The 22,808-nt window shown below is 37.1% G+C and overlaps 1 protein-coding gene and 1 long non-coding RNA gene across 4 annotated transcripts in view; one reads left to right on the top strand and one right to left on the bottom strand.

Annotated features, from left to right (window-relative positions):
- The window catches only part of hb (hunchback), a 38,511-nt gene extending 33,121 nt beyond the window's left edge, over nucleotides 1-5,390 (top strand). For both annotated transcript variants that reach the window (XM_067104500.1, XM_067104501.1), the window contains exon 2: nucleotides 827-5,390. In XM_067104500.1, the coding sequence (XP_066960601.1) occupies nucleotides 926-3,979 (3,054 nt within the window). In that variant the 5' untranslated portion in view covers nucleotides 827-925 and the 3' untranslated portion in view covers nucleotides 3,980-5,390. The remainder of the gene's footprint in view (nucleotides 1-826) is intronic.
- LOC136838853 (uncharacterized) overlaps nucleotides 1-20,369 on the bottom strand; it is a 334,467-nt gene extending 314,098 nt beyond the window's left edge. For both annotated transcript variants that reach the window (XR_010853142.1, XR_010853143.1), the window contains exon 1: nucleotides 20,094-20,369. This is a non-coding gene — a long non-coding RNA (uncharacterized lncRNA). The remainder of the gene's footprint in view (nucleotides 1-20,093) is intronic.
- Nucleotides 20,370-22,808: the final 2,439 nt, after the last annotated feature.

Genomic DNA, 22,808 nt, shown 5'->3' with positions numbered 1-22,808 from the left:
ATACAAATTCCACAAATATTTTGTCCGTCATAAAAAAACTTTATAGGTGTGCCTAAATGACCCCCTATCACTATGATCCACTATTCAACAGTATTCTTGTTCACGTTAATCTTGCCACCAACTACAAATCAACTCCACCAATATCTCGACCTTCCATAAACTTTTAAAGAAAGCTTTCACAGTCTAGCAATGTCACCAGAATAACCAAGTACCAATTGCACGAGAACCATATTGTTTGAGATGAGATCAACGCCTTACGAAAATTAACACCACCAACGAAGATGATAATGAATAAAACTTGCAGGGTGAACAAAATTTTCCCACTTAAAATCTATTTCTAGTAGAACTACGGTAAAATTAATTAGGAATGCTACAAGTTTAATATTATCCCTAGAGTAAACTTAGCATTCAATTACGTTGGAGAAAGCCCAATAGTTCTTTTATCTGCAAGTAATGACGTTTGATGTACATAATATATTGCACTGACCGAAACCATTTTGATGTACATATCACAATGGCCAAAATTAAGCTGAGAAAATGTCTATAATGACATTTTGCCTGGCTAAAGTGTTTATAATTAATCTGATATAAAAAGTTAGTGTATTCTCTTGTTCATGCAGCATCATTAAAAAGTTTCATTCAACGGTACATAATCTTGTGAACTCTTTTTTTCACTAAAGCAATATTCTTTATAAAATTTCAACTAGAGTATATCTCAGTGCATTAACATTCGTATTCAATTCTGGCTATAATACACCTGACTTCTATTTTTTTTCTTTATACACAATTACCTGCTAACTGTTCTAATTAGATTTTTCTCTTGCAGGAAAATCGCGAGGAGCTGTCTGCAGGGAGATCACCTCGAGTGCTCCAGCCATCAGGGGTCGTAGACCACTTCTCTTCCACTGAAGACTCGAGTGTCATTATGTCAACAGACTGTGAAACAGTTCCTTCACAGTCCCACGCTACGAAGTCCATGGTATCTGATCCACCGATAAATAATTCACCAATGCCAACAGAACATCACTCTACCTCAGGAATCAGTTATGAAGGAAGAGTTTCTGTTATTCCACCACTTGCTGGATACGAAGCTACAATGCGTGCTGCCATGGAACTAGATCGCAACCATTCTCAGAACCAGCAGATGACGATGGATACCACTAGGGTTCACAATGAGCAGCACTTCAGTCCCTTGCAGATGCAAGAGTTTCGTAGAATGTATGAACATCGAGTGAGGATGCATGAGGCAAGTCAGGTTTTTGCCCACAGAGAGGAATTTAGACAACCTTATGCTCAACCTCATGAACCTTACACCTCTCAAGAAGTTCTTAAAAAAACTTCTCCTCTTCCAGAAAACATGCCAAATAGTCAAGCAGAAATCTGCAAATCCCCAACAACCAACGAAAATGTAATATCTAAAGATCCAGAGAACAACTACCCAAATCCATCTTCAAATGTTTCAATAAAAGAAGAACCCATCCATCCAGAGGAGAGGCAATCACTTTCTCCAGGCAACAATGAATGTGGACAAGAAAGCCATTCGCAGTATGACACAGAATCAGTACTTCGCTATGCTCATTCTGAGAACCCAGGTGAACCCACTAGATCACCGATTGACAAGGCAGGAGAATCACCTGATTTACCAACAGACTCTGCACGAATTCAACCAAACTCAGAAACAGAGCAGCAAGACTCCTTCCACAAATATGACTCTTCTAAGCACAATGACAACATTGAGCAAATGTCTCCTTATGAAGGGAGCTATCATGGCAGTGATGATCATATGCCATCTAGTGTTGAACCTGATATCTGTGATCCCACTGACTCATCATCTGTACCTCCAGACAACGAAATGGACCCTCTATCTCAGCTACAACATGCCCTAGAATTATCAAATGTAATGTCTGGGAAGGATGATGATGGTAATGACAAGCCTCAGGTTTATCAGTGTCATGTATGTTCATATTCAGGTACATCAAGATTCCACTTTAATGCTCATCTGAACACTCATTATGACCACAAATGTGCAAAATGTGAATTTGTTGCTCATACAGAGCCCAAGCTGAGAGAGCACATGCAAGATGAACATGGCCTAAGTCCTGACTCTACTGAAGACCTAGAGGCTATTCGAGTACCAAGAGTTAATGCACAAGGAAAAGTTAAAACTTTCAAATGTAAACAATGTGATTATGTGGCCATAACTAAAGGTGACTTCTGGGAACATGCACGTTCACATATAAAAAGTGAAAAGCTTTTAACCTGCCCAAAGTGTCCTTTTGTAACAGAGTATAAACATCATTTGGAATATCACTTGAGAAACCATTATGGCTCTAAACCATTCAAGTGTAATAAGTGTAACTATTCTTGTGTTAATAAATCAATGCTGAATTCACATATGAAATCCCACAGTAATATTTACCAATACCGTTGTTCTGACTGCAACTATGCTACAAAATACTGTCATTCTCTTAAACTTCACCTGCGGAAATACGGTCACAATCCTGCTATGGTTTTAAATCCAGATGGTTCTCCAAATCCTATTCCTATCATTGATGTTTACGGTACAAGAAGAGGACCCAAACTTAAAAAGGATGAACATGGAATGCCTATTTTACCACCACACTACCAAATTCAAGCAGAACTCTTGAAAGCACAGATGCACATGACAGGCTCATTACCTGTAGCTGCTACCTCACCCCAAGATGTTCCAAAGTCTCTCTCTCAACAAAACATACCAGCTGTTTCTAACACACCTACCACACCGAATGGCACACCTCACTCTCCATTCCATTACCCATACACAAGTATGGTTGGTAATATACAGAGTTCTTCTCCCATACTCTCACGAGCTCTTGAAAAGTCTCCAGAAGAGACTAGAAATTTTGAAGGACGAGAGCAGCTAAGGGAACTGTTAATTGAAAGAGAGCGTCTAGCACGCAGCAAACTTCCTTTGCCAGCAAATGGACTGCTGAAGTGTTCATTTTGTGAGTTTTCTACTGACCACAGGGAAGTACTTTCTCAACACATGATGCTTCATGCGTCCTCTGAACCAAGAGATGGAGTTGAAAATGAGGATATCCACCGGAAGTCCCCTCCAAATATCAAGAGTTCAGGAACTCCAGATGCTCACCCACGGCCTCCTTCACAGACACCTATTTTTCCCCATCAACTCCCACACAATGTCAGCAGTGATGTTCCATATTCACCCCTAGCTGCAGCACACAACTTGAAAGAATATTTAGCAAGAGCTATGAATCCTTTTCTTTCCTACCAACAGATGATGGGTAACACAATTCATCCTGCTTTTGGCTTACAGCAACTCAACAATCTCACACAATCAGCATTTCACCCTCCTTTCCCAAAAGGTGAAGGAGAACCTTCACAAATTTCTCCTCAGCCTTCCATTCACCAAACTCGTTCCCCAGAAAATGAAGGAGTTTTAGATTTAAGCAAGGAGCAAACCCCACCACAGCAAATTGCAGAGGCTAGTAAGGAGCCACCTCCCCCTCGAACAAAAGCCGAGACTCGAGTAGCTTTCTCTCCACATCATTCATCCCCACAGTCTCTGTCACCAACCCGCTCTGAAACCTCAACACCACCGTCGAAAAATCGTCGAAAAGGTCGCGCTTTCAAGCTGGAACGTATAGCCATGAGGCTTAGTGAAAGTGCTGAGGGAGAAAGCAGTGGTCATGATGATGATGGTCGTCGTGATGATGAAGAGAGGCAAATGACACCAGAAAATCGTATGCCTCCTCTTATGCCTCTTGACCAATTTGAATCACATGAGGAAGGCTCAGAGGAATGGCAAAGTGCATACAACTGCAATTTCTGTGATATGGCATTCAAGGATGTTGTGATGTACACAATGCACATGGGATATCACGGTTATCAGAACCCATTCACCTGCAACATGTGTGGTCACCAGGCTGCTGACAAAGTGGCCTTCTTTCTCCATATCGCTCGTTCCTCACATTCTTGAGTCATCGTCAAATGAACTAACATTCTGTTATTAGAAAATGCGTGAGCTAGTGATCTCATTGGGAATGTTGTGATCTCGATGGCTGGTGCTGAGCTGGAGCCCAGAGGAATGGGGGACATCTGAAAGCAGTTGTACAGTTAGTAAAGGCTAGTATCTAATGCCTGTCCCTCTCCATATTTACAGCTCTGTTTTGGGTGCTTACAAAAATGGTCATGGCCACAGAAATGGCATTAACCATAAGCTCTAGTCAGCTTCTTAACTTTGTACATAGAAAGAGTATATTCACATTGAATTAAATTTTCTTGATATTAACTATTAATAATGACAAGTTTTCATGGTATTTTAGTTTTTTAACATAAATTATTGATTTTATTATCAAGCCACCGATAAACTTTACCTTACAAACTTTATATTTATTTAAACTTAGTTACTTTAAAAAATCTCAGTATTAGTTTGGATATATGCGGGTATTAGTTTGTAGTGACCTAAGTTACAATACTCGACAACTTTTAGTTATGTTGCCATTTAGTTACCTTCTGCTCTGTTGAGAAGGAAAACTAAAATGGTTCTAGACTCATTTGAGACAAAGGTCAGCTACAAAGGACTATCTACTTACAGATAGTCATATTGTAAAAATGTTTAGTACATACAATTACTGCAATCTTCAGACTTCGAAAAATTTTGTGGCATATTTACATTGACAAATGTGCCAACATACCAGTTTAAGATGGTAATGTCATCATAAGAATAACAATAACGAACAAATGCAGAGACGTTCCTTCATTGTAACTCTGTACTCAGGGATAAGGTGAGTGAGATGAAGAGCTCATTGTATTTGATACATATGATGGCTCAGTGTACGAATATCTGACGAAATGAATGAAATTTTTATGATTTTCTGTTCCACCGACAGATTACCGGAAAATTTTAACAAGAATATATGTCTTTAACACTGCACAATACGAATGTTAGCAGTTTATTTTATTTTCCTCAGCAGCCATTATATATATATGTGTGTAAAACAAAACAACTGTCTCCAGACAGGAGTCCCTATACTTTTCGGTGCCCTGTAGCACGTCAGTACTACTTTTTTCCCCTTTGGTACTAGTAGATGATGTATGTTAGTATTATATATGTAAAGTTCATTTTATGTGGGAATCCTGCTGCTGCAACGTTAGACATCACAGCCTCATATCATACAGTTTAGAATCCTAAATGTTGTAGAATAGCTTTGTCAAATAGGGTATCTTGCCATGTTCCTACACATCAGACGAACCAGGAGATGATGCAACTCCTTTTAGTACTGTCATTGAAGAGGCTGTGGCTGTGTGTGTTTTGTCTGTGGTCCTGTAGGGAGTTTGCCTTGTGTTCAGGTACAATGTCCATATCAAATAAAAATATCACTGTTCAATACGGGTTTCATTTACTGCCCAAAAGTATCAAAATGTTGCTAGCCAAATCGACAAAGATAATATTGCCGTTTGGCTGGAAATGTTTCCAGAGATAATTCCCCGAATATACATGCAATGAAACAAAATGCAAAGAAAACAACTGGTGCAAATGACCTTATGAACTCCTAATAATTTTCAAGGGCTCGATGTTATTCTAAAGCTCTCTATACCAATAAACTAATAATCATTACCATAATTATGAGTACTTAAATTGTGAGTCTTGAATCTCTGCAAAGCATAAAAATGTATTCCTATAAACCCTTCACTTTGAATGACACTTCGGACAAAATTTTGTCAAAGTGAAATGTTCAAGGTCATCGTGAAATTTTGCATCTGAAGAAAACGAAGCCATATAGAATTCGAAGGCAAGCTACCTTGGCTATCTGGCAAATTATTTATTTAACTATCGACACTGTTTATCCATAACAAAATACCAGTGTCGTGGAGTATTTAACATATGATATCGACAGAAAAACTAACTTGGCTGGTTACGAATACATATAGCAATAACTGACTTTAGAAAGACTACTGAAATGGCGAAGCTATCGCATGGAGCTGAAATCATATGCAGCCTTGTAAGCCATCGCCACCAAAGAGAATTAGTGATCAGAGCCCCAAGCCAAAAGGCCGTCTAAAAGGCATTCACGGAAGAGAAAGCCAATGTGAAAGAAAATAACTGCCAAGAATGGGTGTAAGAGATATAAAATGGAAAATTTATAATCATGAGCAAATACAATTAACTAACAAAGTTCTGAGGTACCACAGAGCGGCATTTAAAATATCCCTGCACCTAAGTCAAGTGTGGAAACTCAAAATTAATACAATTGTTATGCCGGCCGGAATAACAACTGTACATTTAAAAGAAACTATATGAAACGGTCGTTTCACTTTCTTTCCAAGAAGAGAGTAAATATTCGGAGCTGATATCAATGAAGCTATTCGCGACTGGCAGGAGGAAGCTTATGCCGCTCACCACCACCACCTGAGGTTAAAATTCAAATATATCAGCCAATCTGAAGCAAAACAGAAACTTCAACGACATCGGTTTTGGATGTTTTCCCTCATCTTTAAAACAGAAAAAAGACCAGGTTGAACTAAATTTTGAATTTAGGCCAAAGGCCAAGCGCTGGGACCTATGAGGTCATTCAGCGCTGAAACGGAAATTGACGGTAAAAAGGTTTGAAAGGTGTAACAGGAGGAAAACCTCGCAGTTAATTGCAGTATGAATCAATCATCAGGAGACGGTGGAACATAACACAAAAGAAAGGGAATATGAAAGGAGGCTCGGAAGTACAGTCAAAGGAATGAAAGGGGTTGCAGCTAGGGGATGAAGGGACGCTGCAAAGAACCTTGAGTAATAAAGACCAGGGGAAAGAACCGTTCCTATGAGGCTTTGAATCATTATTTGATACAGAAAAAAAAAACCTTACGCGCATTTCTGGTTAGTAGATAAATACCGGCCATTCCTGACATTGACAATAAACAATATTTCAGCCAAGGTAAAACGATAAATCTAAAGCAATGCCTTTAATATTATCATTTCTGTAAATATAAGATACCTCATGAGCAACATCTAGCTTTCTGCTAGTTTTAAATGATGTGATTTTAAGTTTCTAAAAACCAATGCCCGAGGTTGACGCAAAATAATTTCAGCAACTCGAGATTCTCAAGTTTAGTTTCACCAGCCCACAAGGATTGGCAATGTGGAAGATTAATTTGGGATTGGTTAATCAATAGTTTTTGCTTTGCTGGAAAAAAACAACAACAAAGTATTCCGGACGAATAACCTCTAAAAACCACATTAAGAAGTTTATACATACAACACCGATGTTTCCCGAGTCAAAGTCAACACTAAAAATTGAACAAAACTGACAATGCTGTCAAGTTCAATGCATAACAGTTGTCTAATTAGGCCACGTCTTCTATGAAGGTATAATGACAGTCAAGAACAAAAGTGCACATCCCACACACACACAAAAAAAAAAAAAAACATTCTCATCAGCCTTAAGAGGATTCCGGAAATGTTCTTACTGATACTCTAGTTTCCTATTTTACGGTAAATGATTGCCGATCCGGATACTTGACATTAATAATACTGATATTAAAAAATACTCATACTAGTATGCGTCTTGAAATGAAGAAACAAATCCACAGTTATGTATACGTACATTTATTCAGAGAAATCTGTACAGATTCCCAAAAGCTCTCTGTACAGATTTATCTTTAAATATATGTACGTATACTGTGGATTTGTTTCTCCAATACTGATATTGTAGGGTCTGCTTTAGAACTGGCTTAACACGTGCGATGCACGAATCCTTAAAACAAAGAGGAGAAAGGAAATCTGCAACCAAATGCCTAATATGCTTGCAGACTTAGCAGACATCACGAGGAAGGCTAACCCAGTCTTCAGGAACCAGTGTGTGTCCGGCAAGCCTGCTGACAAAAGTCGTGTGGCGACTGCGGTTTCCTACTTTGACGGTGTTATTTCAACTCTAGGGCAAATATGACTCGGTATATTCCGATAAAATTTGGTCGAGAGAGAGAGAGAGAGAGAGACTGTAATTTGTCAAATTGTGAAAACATGTAGATCAAAGGGAACAAAGTTTTCCATTCACACAAATTCCAATGAACGTTCATAAACTATTTAAGCAACATCTTATTACTTAGCTCTTATTCCTAGTATTATCGTCATCAATTACCTTCCTATTCTTCCATTTCAGCCTTCCTCTGGCCAAGCTCAGGGCTTTTTGCCTTTAATTTTTATTAACTCCCTACGTCGCTTCTCGCTCAGCTGTCTCTTAATTTTGCCTTGTTCACTTTCATTCTCATTTAAGAATAAATTCTTCCGGCGGGAACCGAAGTACAATAACATGACCTAATAGGTCCCATTAATCTACTTACTAACATCAACAACAACAACAACAACAACAAGAATTATAGTAAACTTATTTTCTTTATTGAAGTACAAATTCTCGTAAGACAACAGAGTTTAAGCAAATTTACGGTTTATTACAAAAGTAAATAAATGAATAAACATTGGGCCACACTGCACATTTTGATTCACTGCTCTACTTGCAAAGTATATGATCATGACTTATTCTCTATATATTGTGCACATCACACACTGAAGCTGCTTCAGCCCCACCTAGGTCCCTGAGACCATGGCTTGAATAATATGAACATTTACTGGCCTGTATTAAGATGACTGCGTATTAATTTGACAAACTGTAGCCCTATTGCACTTGATAAGATTTTTAAACCTATGTAAACTTTGGATCCATATAATGTCTCTGGGGGGCCACAGTCTGAACCTTGGTTTGAACACACTAGAATCTGTATCACATAAGGCTATGGAAGCCTTCATGCAAGCTTTGTCAATTTTGACCTAGTACCTCTATGGAGAAAGTCCCAGTTGAACAATCTGAATACTCATTTCCTATAGATGCTAGGCAGCAAGTTCGGTAAAAAAAAAAAAAGGCAAATAGATAAAAAAAAAAATCCAGCCACGTTGAAGAAATGGAAAATCTGAAAAGCTCGTGCCAAACACACCTACAGATGCCGTACAAGCTTAGATCAGAAGAGCTTTCTTGATCATTTTACTCAAGTGAGCTCTGAAGAAACCGTAACGCAAAGTTGTTAACTATCCCAGACATTTAAGGTTGTTATGCGGGAAACTAATATAACGAACTTCATACATGAAAGGGACATTATGCAATATTTCCTTTAGCAATTATTACTATACTAAATTACATATAGATAAAAAGAACAATCAAAAACTATCTTTGCAAGGCCATGAAACACATGTTCTTCTGTCGTACTTGAAACCACACTTGGTACTTAGCCTATACTTTCTCATGATTATCTTACGGCTGCAAGTACGGTACGTCTTTAGCTAAAAGCAAGCCGTTGTGAATTAGTACGAAAAAATCATAAGACTTCAATTTACCTATAATGAGAAATTTGGTTATAAACCATTACTAGATATATAAATACTCTAAGAGGTGGATGACAGATACCCATTAACGAGTTCTAAAATATGAACTGAAAAGTTACATCATTCTGTATAATTTTATTTCAGTCATGAACCCCAAATTTTTATTAATCAGTGATATTTTTTATACTATCCTCCTCACTCCATCCTTATACAAATACTATCTCCATTTTCTAAGGACTCCAAATTTCTAATATTTTTTTTCTTTTTATTAACCCGCAAGCCCAGACGACAGCTTTTGTAATTTGACCACTGATATACCAATGTGGGCTAAGATGACAACAAACAGCAATCTTTAATCATTATTATTCCAAAATTAACCAAGATTCTTCTGGAATGAACTTGAACATAATATCTAGACTTGAAAAAAATAACAATCTCGGCATCATGGTCTCAGTCCCAATTATACCTGAACAACTGAACTGTGAAAGAGCCCTTTTGCAGAAAACTTCCACAACATAAGCAGCCTTATATATCTACACACAAGGTACGTCGGAAGTGCATCAAAACCCTAAAAGCGCATCACCATTAGCCTATTTGACCTATTACATCTTGCAAGCACTCGGGCTCCCGGGATGTGAAGGACCTTCCTGCCCAATGCACATCTATTTAGAACTGTCAGTCTCCTCCCCTCTCACCTCCTAACACTTCCGATTTTGACAGTCTTTTTCCTCAACCTATCGTCCTCCTATCTTTCCATATGTCCAATTATTTCAAAACACATTGATCCATCCTTTCACATACGCTAACCTAATTACCACTCCTAAAACTCTCATATTTCAGACACACCGAAGCAGTATGTATAATATCAACAGCGGTAACAATTTTGCTAGTGTTCGTCGTTCTATTAGTTGTAGTTCTGTGCTTGGCTCAATGACCACCAAAAATTGGCAGTTGTCTTCAGCACAGAAACCCCTTGAACCTCCCTTGACGGGGAAAGGGCCCATCCCTGAAGAGAAAATACTTACCTAGCTGTTAACTGTAGACCATAGCAACATTTGCAACCCACCCATTACATATTGATTTACAATGCACTGTCAACAATAAGAGCCTACCTATATTGCTGGCAAATTCTTTTCATCCATCATTTCCAATAAAATTAAACCATATGGTTTGTCGCCAGAGAAAACAAGGCGAAAGACAAATTTCCTACCAAGGATAGCCAACGGTTAAAATTTCCTTCAAAAGACACCAAGGAATGAATTGGAGCATGGCTGATCACCAAGATAAAAGAAAATGAGTCATAAAATAGAAACTAGAAACTGCATATACCACGTTTTCTGTGGTACTTTGGAGGACAGACTATACCCTACTTATGTTTATGTTAATAAATCTTCAAGGAATCAGTATAAAATCCTGTCCCTCGGCAGTGTATATGGAAGTAAAAATAAACTTATCACTGCATGTTGGTCACAACTTGTAAAAAAAAAAGGAAATCAAATAAATGTGTAACTCATCAAGCTAATTAAATGTTAATTAACACATAGTGATGAAGTCATTAGATCCACCATAACCTGTACCAGACGACATTCAACTGTACACTGTGCAAAGGTAAAAATGGAATCGCGTCTTGGAGACAGGATTCTTTTGTAATTGTTTGATTACAGAAGTTGGACAGCCACATTAAAGGAAGCGGGAATGGGCGTTGATTTCGATTCTAACATGCAGTCTGTAGCCACCTCTTTCGGTAGTAAAATAAAAATAATATCCATCACATAGTACACCTAAAAAAATAGAAAGTTCAATAAAGTTTACTCCTCGAAAGTTACATTTCAAAAAATTTTCATTACAACACAAATGAACAAAACTAGAGTAGTCAGAATTTGCAAGAAGACGCAAGAAAATAAAGCATACTATCATTGTTCGAACGAAGTGTTAAAAAACAATTAAGGGCACAATAATTAAATTCTGAAGGATAAGTGCACGAATGTGGGCAATGGCCTAAAACGTTACCGTACCTTCATTTGCTGAAGAACAGTTTTCCCTTAAGTTTTTTTTACATAGATTTTTCCTGGGTTTGAAACTATGAGGATTTATTTCTGGAGCTAGCCTAGTAAACGGCCATACATTTTATCAGTTCTTCCCACTAATTTACTGATGGATTGTTAAGCTTTCAGTTCTTGCTTAAACAAAGGAATGTTGAATCAGCTTCCGAAGAGTTGCTCAATTTGGCTCCAGCAATATGGGTCACGATAAAAAACAAGTAAAAAATGCGCCGAAGTCTCTTCGGCGCAATCGAGTTTTCTGTAGAGCGTATAGCCTATAGTGCTGTATTAACCTTTCAGCTACGAAACAAATCCTGCCGTTTTGTGGCTTTTCGTCTGATAACGTGTTCAAATAACGATATCTGGCATCCTTCTGTGGCAACACTGACTACGACTACATCTTTCTTTACATAAAAAAAGACACTTTATAACATTGCTTTAAATTTTTGTAATTAAGCTCTGATAATGAAAAAAAAACTACCATAAATAAAATATATACAAAATATTTTTTATTTAACTCTTAAATAATTAAAAGTTTAAAGGTATATAAAATTTGTAAAGACGAATCGAATATCATCTCCTACTGATAATCAACTTTGACAATTACAGAGGCAAATTATGCGGATGCAATTGCAACGGCAACGCTGACGTTATTAGTTTCCCCACACTAAGTTTGGGCAAGGCGGCAACGCTGCTACGAGCCTACGACCTCGCAACGCAACGCTCAGTTACTCGCCAGATGCGGTGGAGTAAGACTGCGTCGCACGCCTCCGGAAACTGCTGCCAAACGCACGAAACATGGCTAATCAACTTTAAATAAAATAAAAATTACTGAGGCTAGAGGGCGGCAATTTGGTATGTTTGATGACTGGAGGGTGGATGATCAACATACCAAGTTGCAGCCCTCTAGCCTCTGTAGTTTTTAAGATCTGAGGGCGGACATGAAAAGTGACGGACAAAGCCGTCATAATAGTTTTCTTTTCAGAAAACTAAAAACACACACACACGCGCGATTAACTGTTGAAAAAATATATTTTAGGCTATTCTACATTAGTTCAGGTAAAAAATGTGAGCATTAAACCAGTTAAGGATACCAAAGCCAAAATCCTTTGATTTACAAATTTTTGAAGTACTCAATAAAATTCTGACTTAAAATTTCTGAGATTACACTCAAGCTGTTTCCCTTTTGGCTGAATGGTCCAGCGAATCATCCACGAATGATAAAGGGTTCCAAGTTACATTTGTGATCTCAGTGTAATGTAAATATAATGTGCTGAATCAAATATTCAGCAGAAAATTGAGGACTAAAGGGGTCAGTCTCAACGACAGCAATCGCAACTAATGACTTGCGACTTTGGTGTTAACTTCGAGAAACATGACCGTAAAAAAAAAAGTGTTAATTCTGAGCTACGTTATAAGAGCTAATCCTAAATTAAAGTTTTATACTAGTACACCTACTACGGGATTCAGAGCCGATGAAACACGTTTTTTGGGCAACACCATTTTATCACAGCATCGGATAAAGGTGAAAGTTGGCAAGTATATATTTTAAAACCCTACCTAATTTTTGCAAGTATTATTTAGTACCTAAGTTCGATGATTTTGATATTTATATGGTAAAATGAAGTCGCCAATGCCGGAACCGAGAAAATCACAGACAAGGATCTTAAAACAATTCGTGACGTAAACATAATAGACGTCATGAGGCTCCGCCTATCCACCAGGTAGGCAATGAATGGTTATATATGCTTACACAGTCTAGGCTTCAACAAATTCGACAATGGCCAGCAGGATATGGAATTGTCGCCGTGGTTGCAAGACTTCATTTGTGCTATGGCTTGCAACTTTGTATGCAAACGAGAAAACCCATGGCAAGATTTACTACAGCGTGAATAGGTAATTATTTCTATAGTGGGTAACAGCTACCTGGCCACACAAGAAGTGGTGGCATGAGCTGTTAGACAATTCCGTCATTTTGAGGAGTACTGGAAGTCGGACAATATCCATGAGAGCGTGAAGCCAGTCATCATGACGATGAGGACAGGGATGATGACCTCTTCCTCGAGAGTGACGATGAAGACATTTTTTAAATAAATTATGTATAGTGTTATTCGTTTTATTTGTACATCTAAAACATATTTATTAAGACACAATGATTATAACAATATGTTCCTCAAAATGATTTCAATTTATTTTCCTTTCCATGTCTATCAATATAAATTGATTAATTTGGTTGATATTAAGTAGGTAAATGATAGCTTGTCCTCAAACTCGTGACTACTACCATTACCTCTTATTTTACAGCGAGTATACGAGCGTTGTTTAGGGTGCTGTACGATATATGATAAATAAAAAAAATTAGAATAGCAATGGGTTACATTAACTGAAATAAAACAATGGCGTTGACCTTTACACCTCTAACAGTTGAGGGAAAGAGGTATCATTGCTTTTCATTTGAATTCTACTTCTAGTGACCGCTCCTGACTTGCTGCAAATAGAAGGCTATGGTGTCGAAACCTGAGGTAAAACAAAACGGATTTTCTTTTTGTATTCTCGCCCTGAATAGATGCAGATCTAACAAATGAACTATAAACTGGTTCATTATGTGAATGAATTACATACACTGAATTATTTGTAAAGTAGAAACAATACGAATATCAAGAAAATGGATGAATTCCAAGCCAACAATTGAGTCCCAACAACTGCTGTGGAAGTTGCGATGAAACCTCCACAAAATAATAATAATAATAATAATAATAATAATAATAATAATAATAATAATAATAATAATAAAATTACTGAGAATGATAATGCATTCAAGGGGACGATGGCAAATCCTGCTCGCTATCACTGATATTACTGAAGCCTAGGATGGGTACTAATATTAATTAGTGAATATGTCATCGGCAAGTGGGCACAGCCACAGTAAAGAGACATTTTCCCCATATTATGTAAACTTCTCTTCATGTGGGTGGAGCCTCATGACGTCACAGGTTAACGTCACTGTTGTGTTCAAAACCCTTACCTGCGATTTTCATGGCTCTGGCATAGGAAACGCACTTTACTCTAAGTACCAGAACTATGGAGCTTATAGGTACTAAATAATACTTGCAAAAATTAGGTAGGGTTATTAAATATACACTTGCCAACTTTCACCTTTATCCGATGCTTTGATAACGAAAACGTGTTGCCGAAAAACCGTGTTTAATCGGCTCTGAATCCCTTAGTAATCCTATCTCCTTTTTTTCTTTTAAAGCACCCTATTCATGTTAAATTTTCTCTCATAATTTTTTGCAAAAGTCCTAAATTGCTTTGCTTTGGTAGGCTACGTTATACGCAATTTTAACCACTGTAAAAAAAATGCAAGAAATAAATATTAATGTCTAGGCTAGACATAAAGAATATCAATTAGCAAGCATTGTTATTTTTCAACACAAACAAGCCAATAAATCGTTAGCGGCAATCATTTCGCTGTGAACCGGTTTCATTTATGTTTGGCCGTTAGTTCCATTACCTATGCGTGCATTTTTCTGAACCGGTTCGACTTTTTTAAGTTTTTGGATATAAGTTACGGTACTTTTGCACAGTAATTTCATTTTTCGGTGATATCCCTACGGCTATTTGACCTTAGCTGTGGAACGACTTTACATTTCTACAGATAATTTGACGAGGGTTTTAATTCTCGTAAATACAAGTTTTATTTTTAATGCTGCATAGATATTTTTCTATAATTCTGAGAAGTCTTGTTAATAAAAAATACTATACAGTAAAATTGTTTCTAATTAGATTTTTATTTTCCTGAATAGCTTAGCCTACATGATTTTCTATCCTGATGAGAAGTGCTGCCTCACACAGTTCACTCAGTTCAAAAGAATGAAACAGCTGATGCAGGCTTGCTGCCAGCAGATAGCTTTAACAGAAATACACAAATCCGAAAATAAAAACAACTGTGCATGCGAACTGGTGGAAAATTATATGAAGAAATATAAGCCCATTTCACCATCATCATAGTTGTTTTTATTATTATTATTATTATTATTATTATATTTCAGTGGATGAAGCCTATTCATATGGAACATGCACACAGGGGCCACTGACTTGAAATTCAAGTTTCCAAAGAATGTTAGTTTCACTTCCCACCGCAGGCCCCACACTGCAGCAGTAACTGATTACGATACAGAGCCATTGATTTTTCATCGCCCTGGGGGAGAAGCAAACCCGCGACATCTGAGCGGCATGCCACAACACTAACCACTACACCAGCGGACCAGCTTTTCCCTTCATGGGGTTATGCATGAAATCAATTTTTCTACAATCTCCTGTCCTGTTTACTTTGTGGCTGATCTTCCTTCAAGTCTAAGTCTTCAAATCGGGACGCAACACGCACCCCCTGCTCTTAACAGCAGCCAAACCCTCGCTACAGGTCTCCGTCTTGTTACTTTCTCGTCTACTCATTTCCCGAATATCTGTTCTTCATCTCTTCTCATCATATCCAGGCCATATCACCTATTTGAGATCAGTCTCTTTTCCAGCCTCTGGGCAGCATATCGCTCTGCCACTGCCTCATTTTTATATAATCTTCCGTATGACTTTGCCCATGATCTTCACATTCTACAACCAAAACTTTTCAAAATCTCCATTTTTCTTATGTGTCCATGTTTCTACTAAACAGAATGCTACAGGTTTTACGTGCCAATCATACGCCTTGCCTCTCACTACTTATGGGACATTTTCATTTAACAAGTCTAACTATATTTGCAGCCACTTTTTCTAATTGCACCCTCTCCTGCTGCTCTTTACGATGCGCCCCAAGATAACAGAAATGTTCTGTTTGTTATGCTTGCCTTTTGTCAGAGCATGAAGCTCCACTTCCATCATTTCCCTATTTTTTTCTGGTATAAATTTACGACATTAAAAACCTATTATTCTGCCTTAATCTTTGCCAGCAAAAACTGTAATACAGTATACTATACTGTAGTCACCAATGGTATGATACATTAATCTCCATCAAACTTAATTAAATAGCACCAACGGTTGTATGATAATGACTGCAGTGTTTCTTCCATAGTAGAAACTACGGTAAAAGTTACTAGTAAGTAAAAGTAAGATAAAAGTTATTAATAAATAAGGTTAACGTTAATCAATTAATGTAGGAAGCATCTGCAAACTTTCAAAGTTCCAGTTATTCTTTTAAACACTTTCATGTACATCAATGGGGTTGTGCTGGAACTCTTAGATACAAACAATGACTGTGCAGTCCTTTCCCTTACTGTTTTCTCCCTTGAGTTTATGTCTAATGAAACAGGCCTGTCACTTTTTTAGGTGATAAACGCTGTGAATTTAATCATTTACATTCACTAACAAATATATTCCAATATAGGTTTCATGCTCGATATATGAACTAGCCTATATTGGATGCGAAAGCCACTACTGTTCCATTACTCAGTACAGTATATCCCATAAAATTCCAGAACACAAAAATTACAGTGATGAGTAAGCCTCCTTTACTATGTTATTCAAATACCAAGAACCACACTTGATAATTCAAACTTTCTAGGCAAACAAAATTATCCTAAAAAAAAAAAAAAAAAAAAAAAAATCCGGGGGCCCAAATCTGGTAGGACATAGCAATCTAAGTTATTTTACAGTGATATCTCATAATATACATTTTTTTTTTTTTACAAGTTATGGGGCTCAAGGGTTAAAGCTACCTAAACTATGCAAGCATGAACCAGTGGCCTACATTTGTTAAGTTATGGAATGTTTCATTATTACGGTGGGTTGGGAGTTCTGGTAGGTCCTGGTAGCCATGGTAGTTAGGACAGGAAAAGATAGACTGTACTGTTACTTTTAAACTTAAAATCAAACATATACATGTTTTCCCTGAGTATTTCAGACATTTCTATGAAATTTTCTACTATACCAATAATGCCACTAACAGTACTGATACTATAATATTGGTAGGATACAAAAGTTATAACTTTCATTCACAAATGCCACCATATTATATTTAATTATATGAAGTGTTCCTCATATTATCTCCACTTCAATGTCTTTTCTTGTAATTACATTTAACATTAACGAGTGAAGCATGCTTATTTAAAATAACTCTATGACACACCCAACGATACAATTCCTTTTTTTATTTGCAACTAGCACTAGTTTTGTAGAATTTCTGATTTTGGTATCTGATGAGAAAATTTTCAAGATTTATTTTGAAAATCTTTAAAGATTATCCGGTTCACTGTAATTCTGGAAAAACATAGTGTCTATGCAGTCAGTAAATTTTCCTCAATACTGTACAGGAAAGACTGCATTTAGGCAAAAAATACCATTAACTGGGGTGTTAATATTTTCAAAATGGTAATTACTTATGAAAGCTATTAAATGTCAAATACAGCTTTCCTCATGTGTTTATATGACCTAACAATATCGAAGAAGGGGATGCATACTGAGGAAACTGTTTCTTCAAGTTCAGGATACAGAGGGAGGGATTAACATAATATAACCATGGTATACATGCAAATACAGTTTTTCCAAGCTTTACAGCTTCTTACATCGTTAGATTGAAGGGAGGGAAGTTTCAAAGCAAGCCCAGTCATTCAAGACACAATGCCCTAGATTATGTTAAAGATGAATGCAATGTACAAGGTATTTCAAACGTTTTCATTTTCCACACCCCAAAACCCAAAAGCATAGGCTGTACGCTGTGAGTGGGGTCACCCATCGCAGTTAGACATGTACAGTGGGAGGGGAGTAGGGGGTTGAAATGGATTACCCTCCTTAACCAATGGAAATGAATGTCGATTTTGTCAAAATCACAAAAACACAACCATTCAAGAAAACTAGATTTTACATTCAGGTTGAAGTAGGCTATACAGGTATTCTTAATGTATCATTCATCCCTGTAGGGTTAAGAAGAACCCACAGAGATATGGCTCAGTAGTACCCTGCATCCCAAATTAGGTTTGAATGTATCCACATAGCCTAGGCTAGGGGGGAAATGGCGGTATTCCCGTTGTACACCTCCCTGTCTAAAGGTGAGGAATGTACTTTGCACTCTGCAAGGGGGTTTACAGGGGGTTGCTGCTCTTGGCAGTTAAGAACTGGTTTGCAAAATAGATTAACAAGAATTTCTGTATTTCACTTTGCCAATACATGTTGCTCTAGGAAAAGTTAGGACGGAGGCACACCAGTCATGTAGACCTCGTGCCCTTGGTCATGTTCGATAAGGTTTGGATGCACCTCTGTATTTTACTCTACAACCATACACACTACCACAGGTTAGGACCTGGTGGGTTAGGTCAGGATGCACCCCTGTATGTCTTTGTTAGATTCTCAAGCACCATAAATCTGGGGGGATTGCGTGGTAAAACTATTGAACAGCTCCGCACATACATTTACCTCGGAAATTGATTTTTCCTATACTCTTAGTTGCTAATGGAAGAGGTGGGGAGCACCTACAGTTTAGTTGGCCATGGCCGTCATCTGCCAGTTTTCTAGTCAGTACCCACCACCAGACAGCAGTAGGTTCCGACAGACCTACCCTTTCCTATAGTGCCAGGTCCTGACCTAACCAGATGTGACCAACCTAACCTACCATAGGGCGGCATGCCCTAACCTGGCCCGGGGGGGGCGACCCCCCCAGAAAGCCAGCTACCGTAAATCGGGCTGCAGAACTACTTACCTTGGCGGAGTGATTGTAGTCTGGGCAGGTGTTGCGCGGCCTGGCCAACTAAACTGTAAACTACCCAGAGGTGGTGTTGTTCATTGTTGGTCAATTATCATTAAACTCATATCTCTATCCAACATGGCTGAGGACCCTTTGGGAATGCAGGTTTTGGGTGGGGGAAATCGGGAGAACGACAGTACTCTTATGCTGTTGTTATGGAATGGCTCAGGGCATGAGCAAGTCAATCCCTATGTTCAAGAAGGGATTGGCTAAGGAAACCTATTATAAAAGGAACTATACTAACCTAATGTATCCTAACCTAACCTAGCAGGCCGTTTTACTTAGCAGGAGGGGGACCCACCAGGAAGGGTTACTCCACTTTTTACCTAAAGTTCCCCTATAACACTGCACATGAGCAATAGCATTCCAGGATGGCCAACATACAATAACATATTAGCTCTGCGGTTAATTACAAGTTAATTACAGTCGACCGCCAAAGAATAACGCTAAATTCTTGATAAGCAACCAAAATGCTATAGCAAGTCAATTTCCAAGGTAATACCCCATGCAGAGATATTCTATAGTTCTACTGAATGTATCTCTTGACATATGCGCTTGGCCTACGTAAATTTTTGGACTGATTAGGCCTACGGTGTGATTTATGCATTTCCTCATTTTTACTGACGTACTGCACACACCTTTGGATTTTCCACCCAAGCAAAATTACATTTCCCAAATGGAGTCCCCACTAACTGTTGGCTATAGGGTAAGAGTGATAGTAAAACATAAAAACTCGTGATCAGTACAAACGAAAAAGTTAACTTGCATAAGTTAAAACATCGGAGAGCCAAAGATGGGCATTCGATATGGGCAGGTTTTGGCAAAAATCAACTTACTCTCTCAAACCCTTGAAGTCTTAAAAAATATCAATGGAACCTTGAGAGACTAGTCAACAGTATATGCTAATAATATTAAAGTAGTTACCAACTCATAATTTCCCTAGAGTACTTACAAGATGTGCAAACGCGAAGGCTCAGCCTATGCCTAGTCTTTCTGTTCTTGGTTTGACTGCAATCTGCAGTTAGACAACAATAAGATTTTCTACATAGCCTAAACAGCCTGATCTAGTTTAAGACTATGACCGTTAAAGGTTGCACTGTTTCACATGATGAATAACGTAAAACTCGGTATATATTTAACTTATGTCAGAGCTTGATATCACCACGCACTGTACAACAAATTTGAAGACCAACATGCGAGACGCACAACAACACTGCTGTACTCAATGGTATGCCCCACTAAAATTGCCGAGTTTCGCCATATTCACAACAATAATCCTAACAGAAATTATTTAAAAATTGCTACGAGATTATATAACATCTTTAAATGTGCTTTAAATATTACGTGAATTATGACTCTTGCGTATGGGTAAATAATTTAATTCAAGGTAATGTTCTACTTTTAACACAACAACGTATTTTAAAATAATGCATTTATAAACTACAACAAAGGCAAAAGTTAGTTGTATTCAGTATGTTTTTTAACAGCACACTTGATGAAAATATTAATTTGAATCAAATACGCAACAGATAAAAGAAAGATATATCAAAGTTACAAAACGAAGGCATTATTTTTTACCGACTCCTACGCAAAGTCTAATACGAATTATTAGACTTTGCTCCTACGTTTCGTTCCCGCGATTATTCATTATCTAAATCATTCTTCAAAAAGGTGCGTACTGATCAACCACAATCTCCGTGCGAGGACATCAGGCGAAACTTTCATATATCAGATCACATCTTTATTTTTTGCAATTACCCGAAGAAAGGAAATTGTTGCACACATTATTGCCGTGACCAATTTATCGTTGGTTGCCATCTGTCTACATGTCCGTGCAACCACTAACAGTCCGCCTTTGATGTAAGAGTTAATTCGTGTTGATATAAGGCCAGCTTAATCTGCACTAATCAACTCCTTTCAGGTTAGAGGACTTTGTAGTTATAACCCAATGCAAAAACGTTATCAGTGCCTTCATTTAATTAATAGCAAGGAACGTAACAGTTCAGAGCAGAATAATGATTCTCCAGAATTGTACCAGTCTAATTCTGCAATTTGCTGGTTTCGCAGATATCTATTTCCATATCTTGAAACTAGATTTCCTTACTTTTTAGTGAAATAATCTTGGTTATTCATGTCAAATTACCAGAACACGTGATTCATATTTGCAGATGTATAAGACAGGGAAAAATTAGAGTAAATCCTGACAGGCTTCACCTTTCGCATCACACGAGGATTGATATTTGGTAGAAATTTACGTTGTATAATGCTAGAGTGATAGTACAAACGAATATACAGCATGCCAGAAAAAATACCCACACCAGATAAGTGGAAAGGGGGTAATATAAAACTAATTGATATCCGAGGTCAAAACTCCATTTACAAATCTTGGAGATCTGTATGTTCATTTGTATTGTCACTCTAGCACATATTTTGAAAATTTCTACCACTATGTATCAGTCTGTAAGAAGTTATCTTGGAAATACTAAATACGGTATATATATATATATATATATATATATATATATATATATATATATATATATATATATATATATATATATATATATATATATATATATATATATATATATATATATATATATATATATATATATATAAAATTATATATATATATATATATAATATTATATATATATTATAAACATATACATGTAAAATGATAAAGTGTATAACCATTGGTAAACCATTGGATATAAATCCTGACCGGATTTAGTATTTCCAAGATAAACTCTTACAGACCGATACATAATGGTAGAAATTTTCAAGATATATGGTAGAGTGATAGTAGAAAGGAACATATACATACATACATACATACATACACACACACACACACACACATATATATATATATATATATATATATATATATATATATATATATATATATATATATATATATATATATATATGTGTGTGTGTATTATATTATATATATATATCTACATTATATATATATATATATATATATATATATATATATATATATATATATTGTCATGTGATGTATATAGTTATGTGAAGCTGAAGTCTCACAGGGAAAGATTTTGATTATTGCCTAGAGATTGATCTGGTTCACCACTCTATAGGGTGGCATATCTACGACAAGAATTCTTACACTTTTACACACCTGGGCTCTTTGCAAGTATTCAAGGCTGCATCTCCTACTGATTCTTGTGTCGATAGAAATAAAGTAACTCAATGACCAGTTACAATATGCCTCCTATAGACTCCACAATATCACAAGAGCACAACAATGCAAATATATTAGTCTCTCTCTCTCTCTCTCTCTCTCTCTCTCTCTCTCTCTCTCTCTCTCTCTCTCTCTCTCTCTCTCTCTCTCTCTCGGCAAAACTTCTTGGATGTCTTCGAACTAGTTTTTATCACTGGGACTCCAAGTTACTCTCGATGCCTTACGCAGAGATAAGGAGTGTCAATATTCGCAGAGCCGCTCGGCGATCATAGATCAACCAAGGGCTTTTAATGACACCGGTGGGCTTCCGATTTTTAACAGTTTTATTCACACAAACAGTAACACTAAGAAACGGCATACTCATAACAACAAAAAAATGAAATGTGCAAGACAAAAAAAATATAGAAAACTAAGGATATAAAAAGCTAAGGAAAAAAGATTATTAACTGCCAA

Source organism: Macrobrachium rosenbergii, chromosome 5 (assembly GCF_040412425.1).
Source record: "Macrobrachium rosenbergii isolate ZJJX-2024 chromosome 5, ASM4041242v1, whole genome shotgun sequence".
NCBI lineage: Eukaryota > Metazoa > Arthropoda > Malacostraca > Decapoda > Palaemonidae > Macrobrachium > Macrobrachium rosenbergii.
Note: the sequence above shows the minus strand (reverse complement) of the source record. Positions and strands in the feature narration are given on the sequence as shown.